Source organism: Parasteatoda tepidariorum, chromosome 8, assembly GCF_982258835.1.
Source record: "Parasteatoda tepidariorum strain Cologne lab strain chromosome 8, Ptep-v5.0, whole genome shotgun sequence".
NCBI lineage: Eukaryota > Metazoa > Arthropoda > Arachnida > Araneae > Theridiidae > Parasteatoda > Parasteatoda tepidariorum.
Window position 1 is genome coordinate 1,795,654 of NC_141762.1, and position 24,579 is coordinate 1,820,232.

The 24,579-nt window shown below is 33.6% G+C and overlaps 2 protein-coding genes across 3 annotated transcripts in view; both read left to right on the forward strand.

Moving 5' to 3' along the window:
* Positions 1-24,579, forward strand: part of LOC107440808 (guanine nucleotide exchange factor DBS) — a 149,604-nt gene that overhangs the window by 83,353 nt on the left and 41,672 nt on the right. For both annotated transcript variants that reach the window (XM_071180809.2, XM_071180810.2), the window contains 2 exons: positions 18,274-18,357; positions 20,825-20,939. In XM_071180809.2, the coding sequence (XP_071036910.2) occupies positions 18,274-18,357; positions 20,825-20,939 (199 nt within the window). The remainder of the gene's footprint in view (positions 1-18,273; positions 18,358-20,824; positions 20,940-24,579) is intronic.
* Positions 21,686-24,493, forward strand: LOC107440809 (serine/threonine-protein kinase 3). Its single transcript, XM_043040741.3, has one exon. The coding sequence runs from the start codon at positions 22,772-22,774 to the stop codon at positions 24,350-24,352; it is 1,581 nt and encodes a 526-aa protein (XP_042896675.2). The 5' UTR covers positions 21,686-22,771; the 3' UTR covers positions 24,353-24,493.

Here is a 24,579-nt window from a genome sequence, read left to right on the forward strand (position 1 = left end):
GCATTCAAATTCAAAATTGAGTTTCTTTAAGCCATCTTCCTAATTCTTAAGCTTTTCCTTATTTACTGAGAGTTTTGATATATAGAGAAATACGACAAGTCGTTCTTAGCTAGCTGGCAAGCAAACAGATGAAGCTGCAGTTTAAAAGCTTTGATATGGGCCAAGATATCGATAAATTGATTTTTCCCTTTCATCTTAACAATCAAGTTGTCCATTCGTCATTAAGCGCAAGGCATTCTAAATCAACTTTGCGTTTTTAGTAGCTTTTTTGGGGTTAAAAAAGTTTTCAAATAAGTCAAAAAAGCACTAACCATTTTATAAATTTAATAATTTCACCATTATTTACAATGACGCGTGTGCAATTTTTCCATACTCCAAAAAAAGTTAGAACTCGCGCCAGCAGAAAAATCCACTCGTTGGAGCTTAAACTGCGCAGTCTGCCACATGTGAAGTGCAATTCACCTAAAGTAGATTCCATAAATCTGCTCGTCGAGAAAGGCATACCCTCGTTGGAGCCAATCTACGGCTATTCTATAAAGAACTTCTGCTTTCAACATTTTACCAATTTAAGCTGTCTCTGTTAACTATTTCCATCAATTTATGCTTTGTAGAACAAAAATAGAGAAAGTAGGAAAGTCATCAAAACTTACTTAAAAAAAAAAACAAAAAAAAAAACAAACTTAAAACAAAGTAGACAAAAAATGGATGAATATTGTTTATAGTCGTCACGGATCGGCGAGTTAAAATTCTAACCGCGGGCCGGATGAAACCTTCCGGCGGGCCACAGTTGGCCCGCGGGCCGTAGTTTGCCCATCCCTGCCTTAAAGGATGATTTTTTAGCCATTGGATAGGTCCATTGCCAAGTATACATTTGATCGGTATTCTTTAAAGTGCTTTCTAATAAAAGCAAATGCCTTTCATTCCTTGCACAGATGTTTTTTAAGGTTGATGTCACTGTCCGGTATACATTTGCCCGATATTTCCTATACTGATGTTTTTAAGGTTAAGTGCCATTGCTCGATATTCATTGCACTGAAGTTTGTTCAAAAGGATTAAATAAAATGTGTGTGTCCTAAAAACTTGACTTATAGAATAAATTTTTTTATTATCAACTTAGTATAGCAAAAACAAAAAAAAGAAGGTAAAGAAACAATACAATATTAGTTTCTCCGTGATTTAAATGTCTTTAGCTACAAGATATATTCAGGTAGTTCAACTGTAAATATTCCTGATTTATTTAAGTTGATAAATCACAAAAACAAATAATCTTATCAATTTTCCATCAATATAACTTTCAGCTTTCAGATCGTACCATTTCCGGCGTCATAGCGCAATAACATAAATGAGCACGAGCAAATCGTTTTCACGAAAACAGCATTCTCACGACTATCGTGAAAATAGCCAATGCCCAAAAGAGTATTTTTATTTAGAAAATAATGCCATTTCTATACTATAGTTTTTGTATTCATTTTGTGCAACATTAGTACAAATGTACAGTAGTGTTAGTACGAATATTTAAAGGGAAAAAAAAGCTAACGGAATCCTCTCCTTGCTCTCCAAACACCGTAATTGCTTTTCATTCATCATTTCTCTTAAAAGAGAATATTTTTCAGCAATAAAAAAAGATCATTTCCGTAATAAATATTATAATTTTATGAAAAGAACATTTTGTTAATCGTAAGGAAATGATCGATTACCAGGAATAATGAACTGTACTTAAAAAAGACTTAATAATACAGAGTGTGAGATTACAATACGAAAAAAATAAAGGAGGCAGAGACTCCATTTACTCTAGATTCTTCGTTGTAGTTTGCAAGGATAATGGATTTATATTTTAATTAATTCGAATTTTGCCCACCACTAAACACAAGTCATTTAAACAGATCTATAGAAGGTCATAAATAGACGAATGCATAAGTTAAATTTAAAAAAAAAAAATTTTTTTTTTTTTGAAAAATCTGTTTGTTATCAATACATTCTGCTTCTGTTTACTACCACTAAGTGAAATAATTCGCGAAAGCCTCTATTAGTTGGAGCCTGTGTTATTAAGTTGAATAACATCATTATTGCAGTTCAGATTGGCAACGGTTTTCACCGCTTTTGAATGAAGTGTTTTATATTTTATAAAATTTCATTATAAATGTTAAGATTTATGTGTGGCAACATCAAATCTCTCTCTCTTCTTTTTTTTTTTCCTTTCTTTTCGTTTTTTTTTTCCAACTCCAGAGCGAGCCTTACAAAATAAAGATCTCAAAAGAAAGAATTAATTTTCATTCTAGAACAATAGATAACAACAATCATTGCTTGAATCAAAAATATAATAATTATTATTTTTGCTTTAAATAAAAAATCGTATTCCGCGTACATTTTATGCGGTATTGTAATTTTTTTCATCAAAAAATAACTTTTTGTGATTAATTATATATTTTTTGTTATTTAATCTAATAAATGATAAGGAAAAAATTATGAATAACTTCATAAGCATATTTAAGGTCAGTCCTCGATAACATTAGAAAATACATCTTCATACGTAAATATCTGCTCAGTAATTAAGGTTTGCGCGTTGCAACTTAATTTTTAAAAAAAAACTGCACACTTAAAAGTCACATTTAGAAATAAACATCTCAAATAATTCATGAGTTGAACTTTTGAAATTGTTTCTTCTCAAAATAACTTGATTCAATATTATTATTTATATATCTTCACTGCACAGACTTATTTTAGAAAAAAATGCTCTGTGTAAAACTTTTTTTTTAAAAAAAGTGTCATAATCATTGGCAGGATAGTTTCTCTAAAACAATTCTCCATGTAGATATTTTGACGTCCTATATCTAGTACTAATTGGTTTATGTTTGAAAATCTTATGTGTTTTGCTAGTTGTATCTCAACCGCAAATGAGTCCTATAAATATAATAACTTCTTATAAATTTTTTCTGTATTTTTCCTTCTCCTGTAGTAAATTAGATTTTTCGACTCCGACTTTGATTTTCCGCCAAAAATGGTTCGCAAAATCCTCCTTTCATATATGGCCTAATATCAACAATAATACTTAAAATAAGCCTCTAAGTCAGCCTAAAAATAGCCTTTTTCGCATTTTTAGTACGTTGAAAATATTGAAAAAAGAGCCTAACATAATTTTTTCATTTCAGACAGTGGCATTTTTCTGAAGAAAAATGCCATCGTAACCTGTTCATCGTAATATTTCTCTTATCAATGATTGAATAAAATCTACTGCAAACCTAATTTATTCGATTTTGTTTCTTGAAGTAATGAAGTCACACTATCAAAGGTCAACAGTTGACCAAATATAAAATTATATAAAAAAAAAAAGGTTTCGAAACTTCTCAAAAATTCTTCTCAAAATGTTAAGAACTTTTGAACTCAAAAATGTAAAAAAGTAGTGAGACTAGTTGCCATGACAACCCGTAATGATCATTTTCCTGTCATTTCAAGTTGTCTTTCTGAATGCTGAAGAATTGGATGGGGGAAAAATTCAATAGAGCTCAAACTTTAGACTTTTTACAAAATATGTGCCTTACTTTTATAGAGGCAAGCTTATGAACATTCTTTTATAAATTCAATTCATAAAGATACGTTATTTCGACAACAATGCATATATTGCACATATTGGATAAAAAACAGCCTATCTTTTCGCATGAAAATTTTTTAAAAGAAAGGGATTGTATAAGAAAAATAGATTAGATTATGTTGTAAGCTTCTTTTCTTGTGAAGCGTTCTAACTTCATTGAATTGAGCCTAGTTTAAAATGTTTTGTTTTATTTTAATTTATTTTATTTTATTTTTTTGTTTTAGTTGTGTTTCAGTTGCCGCCGACCAAAAAGACAACGGAATTAGTTTGTTAACTACTGATGCTATTAATATTATTGTTCTGAAACTGATTTTGTTCATATATTGAATTTTTTTAAAATTTATTTGTTGTTAAGTTCAAAATGGTATAAGCATTTTGATAGTTTTAGAACAATTTTCGACGATTATTAATTTAAATTTGCACGAACCTCTTTTAGACAAACGAGTTTTAGAATTTTGTTCAAACACTAAATAATTCATCGAATTTTTAATAAGAAATCATTCATAAATAATGTTTTGCTTTTCTTCCCAATATTTTTTACCCTCTTCCTCCCCTCTGCTACTTCCGCTTCACTTTACCCCCTCTCACATATGCTGCTATATTACATAAACATATACTAGCAGTTCGGAAACAAAATACATATTATCTATCACATTTCAAATATTATTTTTAAGTTTCTACTGTGCTTTTTAGTAAACCTTGTGATCAATACAAGAAATGGTTACATATTTTAAGAAATCTGCCCTTTTTATGTGTGATGTCACACTTATCCCTTTCCCACCACCTCCTTATCACAAACTTTCACAATTTCAAGTACTAGTTTGTGACCCTCTTCAAGTTTGACATCATTTGTTATAGATGGCCTTTAAGTAAAAATCAACCCAACTTATACGAAGTATGTTTTGAAAGTATTAAAAGTACACTTTTTTCTTCATTAAGTTATTTAAAATACTGTCTGTACTAATTAACGTGCATTGAGACCCTTAAATTGTCGTCTTAATACATGAAAATCCGATCTTTAGCACAAAAGTTGATAGCATACCCAGTTTTATGTTGCTGTTTTTTTCTCGTATGCAATTTCAAAAGCATTTATGTTTAACAAGTTCTGCAACTTATTCCATTGAAATATAATGCCTACTTTCGATAATTGAAGAATTCATTATGAGATAAATTGATTGTCAGTGAAAAAAAAAGTACGAAAGAAACGAGTAAAACTTCAAAAACTTAGTAACGCAAATAAGGCGTTCATATTTTAAAAACTAAAACAGAATCAGCGAAGCGTTTTTCTTTTTTTGTTTTTTGACCACGCTTATTTCGGTGTTATCGATTAAACTAAGTAATTAACATCTTCCAGAAATGATCCAAAAAAAACTAAAAAACTAAAAGGAATATGATGTTTAAATCGGAAAGATTGTTTTTTTTCATTACCCTAGTTGCTACCAACAAGAAGTAGCGAACGTTAGAAGATCAAGTGTTTAATTAAAGTTTCATCTTCTTATAATCCCTTCCGTTTAAGAATTTAAAAACAAAAAATCTTAATTTTTTTGTGCATGACGTTAAGTTTTAAAAATGTTTCAAACTTTTGAACAACTTTATATCAAAATTAAAAATGTTAATCCTAATAGTAAATTAGAATAGAGTATTAAATGATTGCGAAATCTCGTACATTATCTAAATTACAAACTATGAAATAAATAAATGTTAAAAACTACGTTTTTCAAAAGAATTAAAAAGAAGAAAATAATTTTGTGTATGCCAAACCTAAACTGATAAACGTAAAGCGCATCGTATTAAAAATTCTCCCTTACGTCTTACAAAAGTGATGCATATTCCGTTTTTCATTTAGAGTCTGACAAAAACAGTAGAGTAACGGGAAATAAGCTAGGAGAGCGAATGAATTTACAGTTGATATCAACGAAATCTGTGCATCGTATTTTCTTAATCTTAATTTCGACAAACTTTTTACTTTGGGTGAAAAATTCTGCTAGTAGCAGTCAAGAGACGCTTGTCATAGAGGTGCAGCTGAAATTTGAGCTCTCTAGCTAAGGGGGAAATATTCAAATGACGATAAATTCTGCTTGACAGTAAAATGAAATGAAATTCTGCTTGTATCGGTTAAGAGGCGATTGCAGTTTGTTCTGACATCAGACACGTAGGTGCAAATGAAATTAAAGCATTCTAGTTAGTCGGAAAGTTGTCAAAATTCTAAAATTAAGAATTTCTCTTCACAGACACGTAAGCGTATTAATAAAAAAAAAAAATTTAAAAATAATAATAAAATATAATAAATAGTTTTATACAAGTTGGTGATATTGCATAAGCACGTGATCAGCGAATAATTGTATGAAAATGATGTAAGCCACTGACTTTGAAAAAAAAGTTAAAAAACTCTTAGTAAAAAATCGCTATTAATCATTAGCGAATAATGACAGAAATCAATCAGAAAAAAGTGGAGCTTAAGGTTAGTAAAAACCAATTTGTGTATCTATTAGAACTCAATGAAGCTTTCGTTAAAAATCGCCCTTAAAATTCATCGTCAAGTAAACTGGCTTTCAATGATTTTAACCATCCTTTGCTCTGATCAACCTCGATAATGACTTGTCTCTTTCTACTGTTATTTTTATTATTATACCGATTTTCAACCAGGAAGTTGCATTCCTGCGGCCTGTAGAGCGGCCCTTATGGTGTTATTTCTTACAATTTAAACAATTAATGATTCTCGAACTAATTATCGAATGTTAGTTTTTTTTTTATCCCTGTAAATTTCTTTACACACCTTTGTAGTTACAAGTTGCTAAATCATACCATTTTTGCGCAACTAAGCAAAATGTAACATTAATTTGAACACCCAAAACAGCAGCGTCATCGGTCGTTACGATTTTATGGAAAGTTTTTTGACTAGGATTCTAAAATTATAATTTAAAGGTGCACTTGCCATATATTAAGACTAGTCAGTACGGAACACCTTGCATATTGGCTAAACAAAAAAACCCGTTGCTTACAAATATTGCCGACTTAAGGCATTTCATCAGGTTTATTGAAAAAGTGTTCAGTGTTGATAATTTTTTAGGCTTATTGCAATTATCTAATTAGAAAATGTGCAAAGAATCACGCTATCAGCTTGCATTTACGTAAGGTTATTGCGATGATCCTTTGGCATCTGCCGGAGTTTTGAATAGAGACCCGCAGCTTTTTATTTTTTTTAAAAAAGTTCAATTAACAAGTTTTTACTTCAATTAGTTATAATGAAAATTAACAGCTGTGAGCTTATTACAAACGGCTTAAAATAAATCAGATTAATTTCTTTAATGATTTATTCTTTTGTTCTCTTAATGTCTAAAGATAAGTGGGCCCATTGTAGTTGACCTAAAATCTATTAGGCTGATTTTATAACCGGCGGTGAGCGACTGACCCAATTCTGAGTTTACAACTACTAATGTTCAACTCCCTAGCCATGTAATTTTGAACTCAACGCAGAAGACAAGGGAACTCCGGGATCAAGCATTGGGAGATACTAGCCATCGTGGAAGACTTTTGATGGAAACTCGCATTTGCGTTGCATGGAGAGGAAAACAACGAGAAAAAAAACCACTGTTAGTCCGTCAGCAAGAGGACTCTTACCCATGATACGTCTACCACTGGGGATATTTTTCGTCAGCACTGTGGTCGGTGCGAGCCGAGTGCAGAATTCTTATCGACAAGCCACCGCTGCGATTCGAACCTGGGTCACCTTATGGGAAGGCGAAAACTCCATCACTTGAGCCACCATGACTCTTATAAGGCTGATTAGAAAATTCTGCAGATTTTCCAATTAGCATAGTGTATATAATATCCTCAGTGGTAGACGGATCATGAAGTCTCCTTGCCGTCAGACTCGCCGTGGGAGATTTTTCTCTCCGTGGAAAACAAATGTGGGTTAGTTCCATCCAAAAGTTCTCCACGAAGTCAAATTTCTCTCACTCCAAGAGTTCTCTCCTGGATTGAGCTCAAAATGACAATGAGTTGTCCCCCCCCCCAAAAAAAAAAATTGGGGGGGGGGGGGGTCTGCTGTTCAGCGAAGGTCATGAAATATTATAAAATAAAATAAAATAAAACAGAAAAGCTATATACTTTTGATAAGACACAACTTCAGAGTATATTTTCCAGATCTGCATATTCACTCAGGTGATCCGTTCAAGTATGGAATCAAGTGTTTTCCTCATTTTTTATTGGTGATGTGCACATTAACGGTTTGCGTATCTTTAAAGTTTAAAAGTGTGTTTTTTCTATCCACTAGTATGTAGATTGTTTGAGTGTCGTCACTTTATTTTCTAGATAGCGAAAATGAATAAATAATATTTTGTTAATTTAAGCGTACTCTGTTCTTCCAGCAAAAATTTTATTTTCACTTTTACGGGCGCCTAGAAGGTAATGTGCAGATTATCTAAGATTCTCGCAATTTGTAAAATGTTTGGCACTTCTACTAAACAATCTAGCCAATTTGCGCATTCATAAGATCAGCGATTCATTTTATTTTTCTGGCTTTGGACCCTAAAATGATCCACTTTCATGTATCGGAATCTTAAAAACTTATTGAATACATTTTATTAGCAATTGTGAATAGATTAATTAACAGAAGATTGTTAATTATTTCAAAAATAAGCAATGATCTAAATTTTATTAATTATTTTGAAAATATTTTGTGAATGAACGATGAATGAATTTTTTTTAAAAATCTTATCGTTGTGTTTATGTCAGACAGCTGAATTCAGAGGTCTGGAGCGACGCATCTAGTCTAGTTCTTAATTTGATTTTGATACAGGCATAAACTGAAAATGAATGAACTGCGATAGGGTCTTCATTAGAATAAAAACGAAAAAGCAGGAAAATAAACATTGAGAATGGTTATAAGAGAAACATTCTTCTTCATGGTTGAATTTTATTCGAGGCGGAAACATTCAGTAAGTAATAGATTATTAATTGGATAGAAATTGAATGACCCGTTTCGAAAATCATAACTGGTTCAATAAAAAGATACTAACCCTCGGAACCCCTTTCCACGGATCCCTAGAGTTCCGCGGTACACCATTTCGGAACCGCTGACCTAGATAGTTTATAGAACAATTGTGAATTTTACACTTTATCTCTGTAGCAGTCATACCACTCTTTCATAGCGATAAAAAGTTTTTTTTTTTCTTCTCTTTTTCCACATTGTTACGCACCCTATGAAACTAATTTGCAGTATGTTCCGAAAAACAATACACTGTTTAATAATAAAAAAAATAATTTCTTTAAAAAACTACTGAACAAAACTACTCTCCTCTAAATATTCAATTTTACTAACTTTCGTTCATTCCAAATCAAGAAGTACTTTGTACTTCAGACATTACACAATAGTGATCTTCCACAAAAAGCGTTTTTTTTTTTTTCTTCCCCTACATGACATGGGGAGCCCTATCATCGCTTTCCCATTTCTTTAAAGAACCTCATTACGCTTTTCATTGCCCCCCATTCTTGGAATCATTTGAGATGACGATCCAAATTCTAATATTCTTTTTTTCCGGCTCAGTTTTCATTGTTTTTGTTTAGATACTGTGCAGAGAATCGTCCCGATTCGAAAAGACTGGAGACATCGTCATTTTGCGAGGGACTTTTTCCCCGCCATTTGATTTATTTCGTTATTATTCGCGTTTTTAGTTGTTTAAGGTATTTTCCTATTGAAGCAGTTCGTGCTTAAAAATGCGTGACAATAGTTTTTACCTTTGTATTTCGGGACTTTTATTTAAATAAATTCGAAGAAGAAGAAAAAAAAATGGTGGAGAAAATAAAGGGAAAAAATTTTTTATTTTTATTTTATTTAAATGATTTTTCTTTTACAATTTTGAAAGTCGTATAATAATAAATGGATTTACTTAGAATTCTCATTTCCCTCTATTTAAATAATATTTTAAAATTCTGTATAACTAGGAGGCTTCGCCCCCTGCTCGCTGGCTCTCGCCAACCCCCGGAACTGCTTTCGCAGTTCATTTCGGATTGCTCGCTCATTGGATACGTTCTTAACGTCTAGCTTTTGTATACTTTTTTGAACACAGAAGTTCCGGAAACTTTTCACTGTAGAAAATTCTAAACCTGTGCATTTCAATATTAATTTGAAATTGCAAACAGTTAACATATTTTTCTTAATCTCACTATTCTAAATTTCAGTTGTTGAGAAAAGTAACTGTTGTAAGTTTTGTTTTAAAGTCTATCCCACCAGAGGACTAAAGCCATGTGTTGTAAAACAATATGAAATAGTACTGAACGCCGGATGTAAAGCATCGGCTTCGATGAAGATAATTTTGTGAGAATTTTTTTGATAATTCGGTGAGAATTCACCCGATTAGACATATGATGCTCACTACGTGCTCTTGCGAGCCGAAGCCTATCAATTAAAAATGAAAACTGTTGCCAACGCGAGAAAAGAAATATCATCGGTTTTATTGATACATACGTATTAGCGTTTTATATAATATAGATATTCATTCTTATGACTGCATTGACATCGCTGTATCAGTAAATTTTCGCTCTTCTCGCAATCGAAGCTCACAAACACTTTTATATGAAACAAAATGAAAATACGCGGCATTTCTAGAGAAATGTTTAAAGAACAGTTTAATATCAAAATAGCATTTTTGAGTTATTTTGAGATTTCTTTTTTCCATCGCGTTAACAAAAGCCTTCAGGAGGGGAATTTTGAATTTATTTATTTTATTTATTTATTTGTTTATTTATTGATCTGCTTAGTTATTTATTTATCTATTTATTATTATTATTATTTTGCAGTTCCATATTCTTGTGTCAGAAAAATATGCAACGCATCTCATTTTGCTTAAATTTCAAATTACTTTCGAATAATTAATATTATCAGTTTTTCGAGTTTTAGGTTATGAAGAAAAAAATGAATCACAGTAAAATTATAATTCTTTACAAGCACGTACTCAAAGGATTGGAGATTAAAGAAACAATAAAAATATAAATAAAATTTTTAAAAAAAATTTCGACTGTTTTTTAATTTTATTCCAAAAAGATTAAGTGCTAAATCTGTGTCCATAAAATAGTAAAATGTTGGAGTCATTTAATGGAATGTTTAATTTTGATAAAACAATCTGTTTTTTTGTCAAAAAATAAAAATAGTTGGGGAACGAGGAAATGGCGAAGAAAGTGAACGGAAGACGGAACCTCTTAGTTAAATTATAATTTTGTTGAATAAACAAAACAAAACAACAACAAAAATAGAATTTACAATTGGAAAAATTATGGATTATTTGAAGATCTTGGAGTAATATAAAAATCAGCCGTGTTTACAAATTATTCAGGAGAGCGTTTCTGATTAAAGGCACCTTTTAATTTTGAACCCAATCCAGAGAAGAAGGGTACTCCAGAATCAAATATTGAGAGAAATTTTGCCTTCGCGGAGGACTTTTCGATGGAACTGACCATCCTTTGCGTTACATGGAGAGAAAAACCACGAAAACTTATCAAGGTTAGTCTGACGGTAAGGGGATTCTAACCGTCTAACACTGAGGATATTTTACGTCAACACTGTGGTTGGTGCGAGCCAGGTGCGAAATTCGTATCAACCGGATTCGAATCCGGTTCACCTCATTGGGCGGCTTTCCTCATTTTCTTAAATAAAAATAATAACTTGATTCTTGAGTGTTTTTAGTTCAGGTGACAAATTTTGAAAGAAATAAAAACTTGCCTTAGGTTAACAGCAAAATCTCCTGAAAAAGAAAAAAAATATCGAGTTTTTGAAAGCACCAGAATTGTAAATTAACGTGCGGGTCTTTAGCGGGTTCTGGAGGGATTTGCTTTTCTAGTGTGATCTCCCTAATTTTTAACACCGTTTATGAAATATATACTTTTTTCTCATTGAAATATATTTTCAGTTCATCTCAAAACATTTGGTCCAGAATCTTGTTTTTTTTTTTTTTTAAAAAAAACTTAACAATGGCATAAATAAATAATGCATAATGGTGTGCCACATTCTCTTCGAAGATATAAATTATTCATTATTGATAATGTCACCAACCACCTGAATTTGAAAATGTGGCTAATTGGGTGGCTGAATCCACTCCATTTTATTTAAAACACCTCATTTTTAAATAGTTAACAACCGTACATTTTATCTCAAAACTTTTTGTTGAGTTAAAAAATAATTTCTATAGTCTTTTGTTGAAGCTCTTTTGATTAATGACACTTAAGTAGTTTTGAAGAGTTTGCACTTTTTTTATTCCTTTAGGGAAGAACAAAGGGAACATTTCCTTCTTCAGGGAATAGGTTGATATCCTTTTTTTTTCTTCGTAATTTTGCACCTCATTTCCTTTTCCTGGTCACATAAACTCTCACGTCATCTCTTAAATTCTCAAGTTCTTGTTTTTTTTTCTTTTTTAATTGCATGTTTTTGTCAAGTTTTAAAAGTTGAGAAAAAATTTTGTCTATGAAATTTCAGTACCTGCCAAATGTTAAAGAAAGGTGATACGAACCGTAATAAAGCTTAAATAACCGTATTGAATGCTAAATATGCAAAAGAACCGTAGCGAAGTCTAAATATGTAAATCGATCATAATGAAGCATATCGTAGACAGAGCCTGATTAAGGCTGGGGCATACGGGGCAGTTGTCCCGGGCCCCACATCAGAGGGGGACCCCAAATTGAATAGAGAGTTTATTTTACGTTTAATGAACTTTTTTTTTTTAAACAAAATATCAGTGCAGAGTAAAATCCGTTTTATGTTAGCTTCTTCATTAATGTATCGTATGAACACAAAAAATCTATATTTCCATGGCTTTCTAGGGTGAAATTCTGCTAAATTTTCACAATTACGATGGAAAAATATGGCCAAACAAAAGCCTGTATTTTTACATATCGCAAAATGCGATATGTTTACAAAAATATGGGCTTATGATTGGCTTAATTGAGCCATCGTAATTGCGAAAATGTAGCAGAATTCTGCCCTAATGTCAGCAAGGATATGAATTTTTCGCAGCTAGATGATAAAGTTAACAATCAATTATCCCATTTTGACTGTTTTGTATTTCTTTAATCCAGTTAATTTAAAGAAGATAATAAATTTTGGCTCTTCAGAAGTGCTATGTTCTCTTAATGATGGACATAGAATTGTTAGAAAACCAATTAAATTAACAGAACGATATTTCGTCTGACCATAGATGGGGTGGGGAGCTTTATAGCTACTTTAGGTTCTAGCCAATTTTCTTGTATCTATAACGAGGTGAAAAATTTAAATACCTCCATAAAGTTCGGTTCCTCATTACTGAAGTAGTGCAGCAGAGGGGGGCCCCAAGGAAGTTTTTGCCCCGGGCCCCAATAGGACTAAGTCGGGCCATGACAATAATGAATATGTAAACGGACCGAAATGAAGCCTAAATACATAGGCTGACCATAGTAAAGACTAAATATGTAAGCGGGTCGAAATTAAACCTAAATACGTAAAACGGATCGTCATGAAACCTATATATATATATATATATATATATATATATATATATATATATATATATATATATATATATATATATATATATATATATATATATATATGTAATACAAGAATTAAATACTTTTGTATTAATAAAAGAACTAAAACTCTTTCGTTTTCATAAAATGTCTTTGTTAAAGAATAAGCGTAGAGAGATTCTATTTTGGGAATTCAAGGCTGAAAACATACCATTGAAATATAAATAGATTTATATTTCAAAGGAAGAGTTATTTTTAGAATCGTTCCCTTTTTCAATTCCATATAAGGAAGCAGAAATGATTTTACTTAATGCGTAAGGTTACAAGGAATGTACGAATGTGCCTTTATACTTCAAATCTATGTTGGTATAAAACGTAAGAACGCATAGTTTTGCGTGTCCTTTTCATCATAATGTGATCCTGATAAGCTGTGCCGAAATTGTCCGGAGTCTTGTCCACTCTCCCTCCTTTGCAGGAGTGGGGACGTGAATTGTTAGCAATACCAGCCTACCTTTGAATAAACCTGTTTAGAACGTCTGATGGCTTATGACTGCAATTATTTCAAGCTAAATACAACACTGATAACAGGGTTGGAGCCCTGTTATTACAAGTCGACAGGATAGTTGCTTGCTGAGGAAATCTTTGGACCTGCTGACTGCTACGTTGAAATTTTCCATCACCCCGGAGGAGAAAAAAATCGGCAGTGAAAAAAACGTTGAAGGAAGGAAGGGCGATTTCCACCCATACTACTTGTACCTCGTCGCGCCTGAAATGCTGATGTACTGAAACCAGTGAAAGTATCCCATCCGATGACCCTACAGTTCCATAGTGCCTCTAAGTATGAAGAAACATCAACCATGGTAGTGATTCGACACCGAGTGATCCTCAAGTTGTGAAAACAAAAAAGAATGTGCGCGAATCTTATTCATGAATTGCTACGATTTAAGTGCGCGAAAGAAGAAGAAAAAATGATATGTTTTGTGTCTCTCGTCAAAGAAAAATAGATGAAGGTCAAAGGAGAAAAGTGTGGCTAATGGAAAGGATTTACTGTAGATATATTTTTTTTCTCTCATTTTTGTATCTTTCTAAATGTTATAATTAAATATTTTAGTAATATTAGATATAAGTAGTAATTTAAATATTTTATTTTGAATAAAGGAATAGAGTATTATTAAGAGTTAGCTTGTATTTCTTGTGTTTATATATTTTTTTTTATATAATATTATGATATAGTATTGTATTTATCGTGCATTTTAAAATTTTTTGGGAAAAAAAAATATGGTTCAAACGTCAATTAAACTAGTGACGGCAAACAAAATTAAGTCATTATTTAAACTTTTGTTTTCTAATGATTTTTCAAGATTTAACCACATGAAAAATTAAATTGTTTAGAACTTTCTTTTGAACTTAAAAATGAAGAGTTTTCAAATAAACTTAAAGAAAGTGTAATACTTCTTTTACTTTTTCGGACTTGGTCAAAACTAAAAATTCCTATTTTAAAAAATGTGAAACCCAAACAAACGGACAGTTAACACTTAACAAAATTTGTGAGACTCCCTTATTACGATAGGCTAAATTTTTAAATCAGCAAAGTTTTTATACTTGATACTGATTTACCATATGCTTTAGTAGGGTTGTAGACTTGCAGGGATTTTTGTTTGTTTATTGATTGTGTCGGGCCAGTTGTTACTCTATTTGGTAAGAGACTGATCATCTCTGCTAATTCTAAAAGTGACAACTTATCTTCGCACATTAGACAGCAGAATTCTCAATATGTTAAGGTTAAAAATGGTGAAAAAGATGTTTAAAAAAAATTAAACATCGAAAAAAGAAAAGAATGATGTTTCAAAAAAGTAAGCATCGAAAAAATGAATGTTAAGGATGTTTCAGTAAAAGTAAACATCAAAAAATAGAAAGAAAGGATGTCCAAAAAGTTCAAATGATTCGAAGATAGATCTAGGTAATGGATGCGTTCATTATCAGGTTAATATCGACTAAAAAATATGTAAAGGGTAACAATAACAAAAACAAAAAATAAAAGGAAAAATAGGAAAAGGAAAGAATGACCAAGAAACTGATTACAAAAACAAAATAAATGAAAAGAAATTTAAGTAAACAAAATTTTGAAAAAGTACATGTATCAAAGCATAGGAAATGTCACAAACCACAAATGTTGAAATTAAATTCTAAATAAATGACACTTGTTGTCCAGTTCGTTTTGCATAAAAATTTTGTATATTTTTGTGAGAAAAATTTTTTTTGAAAATTTTAGTAGATTAGTTATGTAAATATTTCATTTTTCTTTCTGTTTAATTGACTAAACAGATAAATTGCATAATCATGTTTTTCATATTTTTGTCATTGTAAATAATATTTTTCTTCTCATAATTGAAAAAATGTTGTTTGTAGTAGGGAAAAAGGAACAGTCGTACCAACCTAAAAATTTTAAATTTAAAGCATTCTAAATTTTTTTATTTTTTTTGGCTCACCAAAAAATTTTGTTTGGGGGGGGGATGTAATACAAGAATTAAATACTTTTGTATTAATAAAAGAACTAAAACTCTTTCGTTTTCATAAAATGTCTTTGTTAAAGAATAAGCGTAGAGAGATTCTATTTTGGGAATTCAAGGCTGAAAACATACCATTGAAATATAAATAGATTTATATTTCAAAGGAAGAGTTATTTTTAGAATCGTTCCCTTTTTCAATTCCATATAAGGAAGCAGAAATGATTTTCCTTAATGCGTAAGGTTACAAGGAATGTACGAATGTGCCTTTATACTTCAAATCTATGTTGGTATAAAACGTAAGAACGCATAGTTTTGCGTGTCCTTTTCATCATAATGTGATCCTGATAAGCTGTGCCGAAATTGTCCGGAGTCTTGTCCACTCTCCCTCCTTTGCAGGAGTGGGGACGTGAATTGTTAGCAATACCAGCCTACCTTTGAATAAACCTGTTTAGAACGTCTGATGGCTTATGACTGCAATTATTTCAAGCTAAATACAACACTGATAACAGGGTTGGAGCCCTGTTATTACATATGTATATACACTATCTAGCCATTGATGACCGGACACCCCTTGAAAGGCAGGTGGACTCGTCCTGGCGGAATAAATACGCAACCTGTGGTGGGGGAAAGACTATTCGCAAGCAGGCGACGGCCATGCGAGTGTTAACAGTGAAAATGAGTGGACGGCGAGAACTGAATGATGCGGATAAGGACATGATCATAGGCTCCCACCGATTTGGTCATTCCATACGTGCCATCTCCGACAAGTTTCAGATACATCGGTCAACAGTTGGTGACGTCGTGTTGAAATGGGAACGAGAGGGAGTGATAAAACCGCAGTCCTGACCCGGCAAGCCCAAAATAATGTCCGACAGGGATTGACGATCTCTTCGACGTGTAGTGAAGGCAAACCGACAAATGTCGTTGAACACTGTCGCTACCAGCATCCGGGTTGCATCTGGCAGTGTTGCCAGTACACGTACCATTCGTCGGGAGCTGATTGCGCAAGGATTCCGTGGACAAGCAGCAGCACATAAGCCAAACATCTCTCCATCAAACTCCCGCCACCGATTTCAGTGTTGCAGAGCACGTCGCCAGTGGACAGTAGAGCAATGGAAAAGCGTTATGTGGAGTGATGAGTCACGCTACATGTTGTGGCACTCTGATGGACGGGTGCGGACCTGGCGAATGCCCGGAGAGCGGTACCTACAGGAGTGCATTGTCACCACTGTGAAGTTCAGCGGTGGAGGAATTATGGTGTGGTCCTGTTTCTCATGGTTTGGCCTTGAACCCTTGGTGTTAGTGCGTGGAACCCTGAACGCAGAAGGGTATAGAGACATCCTGGACAATTCGGCGCTTCCCACCCTGTGGCAACAGTTCGGTAATGGCCCGTTTGTGTTTCAACACAATAACGCTGCCAGCTGCCATTCATAAAGCACATGCCATCACGAACTGGTTTGATGAAATGGGGGTGCAAGAACTTGACTGGCCATCCCAAAGTCCCGACATCAATCCAATTGAGCATCTCTGGGATGAGTTGGAGCGCCGGTTGAGGGCCAGACTACAACGCCCCAAAACCACCACTCAACTCTTCGCCATGTTACAGGAGGAATGGCGGGCAATACCTGCCGCCGTGTACCAACACCTAGTGGATAGCCTTCCTAGAAGGGTTAAAGCTGTGATTCGGGCGCGTAGCGGCCCTACGCCCTACTGACTTGATACTAGCACCTCATGTATCCGAAATGAGAGGTGTCCGGTCATTAATGGCCAGATAGTGTGTTTATATATATGTATATATATATATATATATATATATATATATATATATATATATATATATATATATATATATATATATATATATGATTCCTTCCAGGTCCTTCCATTCCTTTCAAACAATTGTTCTTTTTAAATGTTTCGCAAAAAGGAAAAGAAATCCTTCAAAACTTTTCTACTTCTAAGAGTTCCAAAAATCGACAGAATTATTTTTTTAATGAGAAAAAAAAAGGAAGATTAGCATATTCATACCACATCAACAACCAGGTGTTTTCATCGAGAATTGAAAACCACTTTGTTATTTGAAAAGAGTTGTTTTTTTGAAATATTGAATAGGAAGAAAAGCAACGATAAAAGTTATACTTGCCTGTATACATATAGTTTGCCTATGTAAATAACTCCTCTAGCCATTCCTCTGGAGAGGTGGCGGTTACTATGGTTATCATCTTTAATTATTTGAAGTTGCGTCATTATTTAAGACAGGTTCCGACACGGGTCGGTGAGAGAAAGGGAAGCGGGGGAAGAGAGAAGCTTTGAAATGCGGTGTTTCCATAGCAGCAAACGGCCTTAGACTTCATGGCGAAAGGAGTTCTTTCTGTAGACAAACTATATTTATATATTTGTGCAGGTTTCTTTATTTTGATAAATGACTTTTGTTACATTGCATTTTCTCCTCGTCTTCTCGTGGAACACTCAAGACAAACCAAATAATTCACAGAAGTGCCTTATTCAAACTTAAAATGATTCATTTTAACTTCGAATCAATGAGTCACTTCTGAAATTCCTGATTAAAGTTGTCAACTAAATATTATGACACATTGAGTCCTTTTATTTATTGATTCATTTATGAAACCATTTATTACTTACATAATATATTATTTATTCCTTTATTTTTTTTCATAGATGAGACAATGGAAGATGCTGGCTGTCAGCTGAATGTAAAAGATGTAGCCCATCTGCTCCGAGCCAGGCATACCATCATTACTGGTGACCTTTCTTTACTTATTCACTCAGTATATTTAGTATTTGTTGTCTTTGCTCAGTTATTCTATTAAAACTAAATTGAATTTATTAAGTTGCTTTACACAGAGAAAATAATATTTTTTCATGCCTAAAGCAAAAAATGCGGGGAACTTTCGGAAAAAGTACCGAAAGTAACCAGGAACTTTCGAAAGATGTGGAGAAATTTTTCATGGTAATAAAAAGTTTCTGTCGAAAATAATGCACTCGACATTTTTCGATTTATATACAACAAAAAATCATTTTATATTATTTTATTTATTTATGTACTTTTTTTGTCTACTTGAAAAATGTAATTTTTAAAGTCTTTATTTATTATTTCCTTCTTGTTAGTTTTTGTCCGTTTGCCTGACGAAAAGTGGTAAAAATTACGATATTTAACAAACAGACGAAAATTGTGTTTGTACGTTTTAAGAAATTATAGTATTGGTATCAGGAACATAATTCTAGATAATGTTTAAGCAAAGTCGAAAAGTGTTTGACGGTAAAATAAAGACAATAAAGATTCTCCTAATGAGTCATGTCCAGGAAACGATTGGAACTTGCTTTGCCTCAGAACTCCAGATCAGATTAAAGTTCTCTATTTAGGCAGAAAATGGCCTGAATTATTCATTGACTATAAATTCCTTGCGGTCATAATTATGGCAAAAAAAAACTGCGTAGGTGGTCAGAAAACGATTAAACTTTAAATTGTTATCAGACATGGAGCACCAATAGAGGTTTCAGTGCTTGAGTGAATCGGGAAGTAGTCAGAAATTTTTGTTACGTCATTTCATCCTCATAACACGAAAGTGACGAGTTAGTAAAAATGTATTCGTGAAAAAGGGCCAAGTGTTTGCAGTCTCTGTCTAGACTTCAAAGATACTAGATCGAGAATAAATTCAACTAACACACACATTTTCGAAGTGAATGGAAATAATATTTTCAAATTGAAAAATAGGAGGAAAAGAAATAATAAAAATTGGAGAAAAAGGGTTTTTTCTTTTTTTTCTCAATAGAAAGTATTATTTAAATTAATTTAAAGTAAGAAAAAATCAATCTAGTTTTCGAAAACTCGTGAACCCTCACCATTTTTTTTTTAAAGAAAGTACTTTTTATACATAAATAACTAAAATTACAATAATATAATAACGGTGGGTACATAACCTGAGCAACTGATTTCACCCAGTAGTACACTAATAATAAGGATCCAGAAACCTACTATGTACTTATTTTTATACTATTAACACTCTTAAACATTATTTAACTTCTTCGTTATGAGGGCCGTATTTAACCGGTATCCACACCTGTTGTTGTTGACGTATACCTGTTTTAGGCAGAGGGGTGCGATTGTTCTTGTTTTCTAGTGGCGCCATCTATGTTCAAGAATTCGACTTCTGACACGCCATACGTCGCACCCGTTTATAGGGCGGACCCATTCATTCATTCATCCACAGATCGTAATTTTGACCTGAATCAGAGAACGATCGATCTCCAATCCAGTACCCCCAGAGATTTTGATTTGTTATGGGAACATGGAGGACTTTTGCGACTCGACAGATTTAACGTGCATGAGTCACTTTACTACACGGGGAGTCTTCGGTCGGCGGGGTTCAAGCCGACGAACTCTCGGACATGGGTCCAGCGCCCTACCGACCAGACTATCCCGGCTTATCCACACCTGAATGTACTATAAGGTGGTGCCCAGGTGATTTGAAGACAAATCAGCAAAGCATTCTCAAAGGAACTTTATTATCCGTATATTTATGGAAAATATTAATTTATAGGTGCAACGCGTAAAATAAATAAGTGCATGATTGCTGAAGCTTGCTTTTTTCTTTTCTTTGTTGACATTATTTTAAAGGACGTTTTCATCTATTAGTTTCAGCATATGGGGGCATTTTTGCTTTTCGTTTGTGTTCTCTGAAAAACAAAACTATCTTGTTTAAAAAAAACATCCTCAATTCCATTTTTTGTTGTTGATATTTTACTGCGTATTAAAAAAGTGGCAGAAATTCGAGCACATAGTGGAAGAAGTCCGTAACCTTGTAAGCTACGGATTTCAACGCCGGTTATAAATTAAAATATAAAATACAATCGCCGCCTAAATCAATTCATTGAGAGCCGTCGGACTTTTTTCATTGTTTTTATTTATTTATTTCAAATCTAAGGCTAATGACAATGAGCCCATAACCATCCCATCATGAAAGGGGGAGTGAAAGGTGGTTTCATTAAATTTCAATAATTATGCAAAACATGGTCATTGAAAGTTTGGACAAAAGAGTGGTCGTGTACATCCTTCAAAACTATTTTCCCGATTTACTATACTGTATACTTCATGAATCAAAGAAAAAATCTCACCATTTTTACTTAAAAGCCTGTGTTTTCTATCAAATTTCTTCCGTGCTTGAATTTTGGGCCACCCTCATGTAAGCAATTAAATTTTTTTTTCCAGGTGGCCGGACGACAGAAGGATATCCTATCATAATATTTCCTGATACAGGAGCCTTTTGGAGTCTTTCTGACGAAGACTACCACAAATTGATTCTGTACCTCACCAACGTGCCTACGTAATTATTTTTATTTAGATGCATAATTTTTTTTTATAAAGGTTAAGTGAGTTTTAGAACAAGAAATTAAATATTCAAATGATTTTATTTATTTAATTTCACATAGTGAGAGATTTATTTTATTCAGTTTTGTGGCATGAAAAATAAATCATTTGAGCTTCATTTTATTAGCTTTTTCATTGAAATTTTTTGAAAATTCAGCCTTTGAGAATTGAATAATAATTCTAGTTGTTGCTGTTGTCGTCGGTCATTAAGGCAGAGGGAGTGCAATGGTTCTTGTTTTCCAGTGATGTCATCTATGGTCCAGAATTAGACTTCTACCACACCGTTTATAGGGCGGACCCATTCATTCATCCACAGATCTTAATTTTGACCTGAAGAGAACGATCCATCTCTAATTCAGTACCCCCATAGATGTTGATTTGCTATGGGAACATGGAGGGCTTTGTGACCGATAGATTTAATGTGCACCAGTCACCATTTACTATCTTCGGCCGGCTGGATTTGAACTCCCGTTCTCACAAACGTGAGTCTAGCGCCCTGCCAACCAGACTATCCCTGCCAATAATTCCAGTAGTAGCATTTTACATTATCTCAGTTTTCTTCTACAATCAGTCCCGCAGTGAACTGATCGTAAAGACACGGTTCACAGAAGAACACCGAAATCACGCATCACTGGCTGCTGTCAGTAAATGGGTGAGTGACCAATTTGATCAGCCATAGTAGCCTCGTAAAATTGTTCTATCATAAAGTGCTGAACTTCAAGCTTAGGCCATCGAGCTGCAAAATTAATCCATCCCCTCTGAAGAGGATCCAAATTGTGATGTCTTTCAGATCATCGATTCAGACCTCGAGGATATTTCGCAGACCATCGCTTACAGCAGCTCTAGTGCGACGCAAATAAGTACGTACTTTCTTTTCGCAATTAATTAGATTTCGATATTTCAAATATCGCCTTCTTCATCAATAATTCGCCAGATTTTGATAAACTTTAACTTCGTTCCTCTCTTAAATGTTGCTTGCAACCCCAATGTGTTTATTTATTTATTTTTCATGTATTCTAAACAAGAATTTTAAATATACAAATACATTGTTGTTGTTTTTCCTCATTTAATTTATACTTATATTTAATTTGAATTAATATTTAAATCCTAACCTGATTCGTGCAGCGTATTGACAAACCTAGATTAAGTTTGAATGACTCCGGATCACATTTCGAAATTCATCCACTCGAAATTCAAAAAATTCATCCACTCAAAAGTAGAATATTTTTTATTGTACATCAAGGAAATTTTGTACTACAACTCATATTGGCTATACTTTTCTAGCTCCATCAAGTTCAATCGAAAAGGCCCTGCATCAAACGCTCAAAAGCGTAGAGGTAGAGGGTTCAAATGCCATCTTAAACCTGAACACTTTTGAGCTGTTCTTCTTTAATTTGTGTTGTTTTTCTAATTGACAAAGTTTATAAGCCATTCTTTTTATTCTAAACACAAGCTTATGTCCAATCCTTCCCTATGCCGCCGTTCAGCAATCATCCTCATTACTTCCGACTGCTCCACTCGCGTATGCAATTGCAATCGTGAATAGCGTGCAGTAAAAAATGCCCCTTAGTGAAAAGATCCTTATACGTGGCTACCGTGTCTACCTCTTAAAGATCTTCAGTGATCATGCTAGTTTAAAAGGTATTTGACACAGATCCAAATATAAACAAACAAGCGCGTAAAAAATAATAAATGCATTTAATTATAGTTACATCCGAGTAATTTTTAAGTACCCTATTTTTTTATTACTGTTATTGAACATTACTTAATTACAAGCAATTATAGAAGATGTCTAAGAGTGAATTGAAAAAATTGAGTGAAGAGAGCTTGACCAGACAACCTGAGGAGGTGTTCGACATCATTTGTAAATTAGGAGAAGGTAGTTATGGGAGTGTTTACAAAGCCCTTCACAAAGAATCTGGTCAGGTTTTAGCCATTAAACAAGTCCCCGTCGACACTGACCTTCAAGAAATCATCAAGGAAATTTCTATTATGCAGCAATGTGACAGTCCCTATGTTGTTAAATACTATGGAAGCTACTTTAAAGGCACTGATCTTTGGATCGTGATGGAATACTGTGGCGGAGGATCTGTATCAGATCTCATGAGAATCAGAAAGAAAACTCTGATGGAACATGAAATTGCCACCATACTTTGTGACACTTTAAGAGGTTTAAGTTATTTACACAGCAGGCGCAAAATACATAGAGATATTAAAGCTGGCAATATTTTACTGAATTCGGAAGGACATGCCAAGTTAGCTGATTTTGGTGTTGCTGGACAACTCACAGACACCATGGCTAAGAGAAATACTGTTATTGGCACTCCATTCTGGATGGCACCCGAAGTCATTCAAGAGATCGGGTACGACTGCGTGGCGGATATCTGGAGTCTGGGCATAACGGCGTTGGAGATGGCCGAGGGTAAACCACCTTACGGAGACATCCACCCGATGAGAGCTATTTTCATGATTCCTGGTAAACCGCCGCCTTCATTTCGTGATTTAGATCGATGGTCGTCGGAATTCATAGACTTCGTTTCGAGGTGCCTCGTAAAAAACCCCGAGGAAAGAGCCACGGCGGAAGAGTTATTGCAGCATGGCTATATAAAAAATGCAAAACCTGTTACTATTTTGCAGCAAATAATTGCAGAAGCAAAAGAGATTCAAAACAGTGACAGCTTTCAAAGAGTCGGTAATCCTGACTACGACGAGGATGAGGTGGATTCGCGCACCGTGAAATTTCGCAGCGACTCGGATACGCTCGTACCTAGTAAAAATGAGTGCAATCAAAACTTGACGATGATAGCACACTCTGATGCCAATACTTTTATCGCCAACAGCGACATCGAATCCGATCTGGGGACACTTGTTATAATCAGTGACGGAGAGGACGATGACTCGACCATGAAAAAGAGAAATTCTGAACATCGGGATAAAAACTACCGTCCTTTCTTTTTAGATCACTTTGATAAAAAAGAGAAAGAACAACAGCAAAAAACTAAAGCTTATTTAAGCCAATCTCAAGATTCTGTGCCAAATACTGAAACTCAATCTACTTATTTCCAACCAGAAAATATGAAATCTCCTGTCGTGCCTGAGTGTTATCCTCCTCCAAATGCACATCCAGAGCTTAGCCACGTAAACCAATCTCACCCAGCCTTTGATGCAACAAAATTTCGCAGTTACTTCAATGCTCGAGACTTTAGCTTTTTGAGATTTCTTAATTTTGATGAGCTGAGCCATCATATGTCTAATTTAGATTCAGAAATGGAACGGGAAATTGAAGAATTGCAAAAACGCTATCACGCAAAGCGCCAACCCATTCTAGATGCCATGGATTCTAAAAAAAGAGGCCAACAAAATTTTTGACTGGTGTTTCTAGGAATATTTTTTAATTATTGTAACGCCAGCAATCTGAACTATTTTCTTAATGTTGTTACTCTAGGGAAAGCTATTTATTGTAAAACAATTTTTTACTGGAAAAGCATTAAAATCTCTACACTTTTTAAATTGTGTTTGAATTACTAATCACTTTTTAATATCAATTCGGATAATTCTTTTGTGTCATAATCCTTTTTAAGCAACTCTCACTTCTA

Bases quoted from the DNA above. Each gene is read 5' to 3' on its own strand.
- LOC107440809 (XM_043040741.3), top strand. From the start codon at position 22,772: ATGTCTAAGAGTGAATTGAAAAAATTGAGTGAAGAGAGCTTGACCAGA.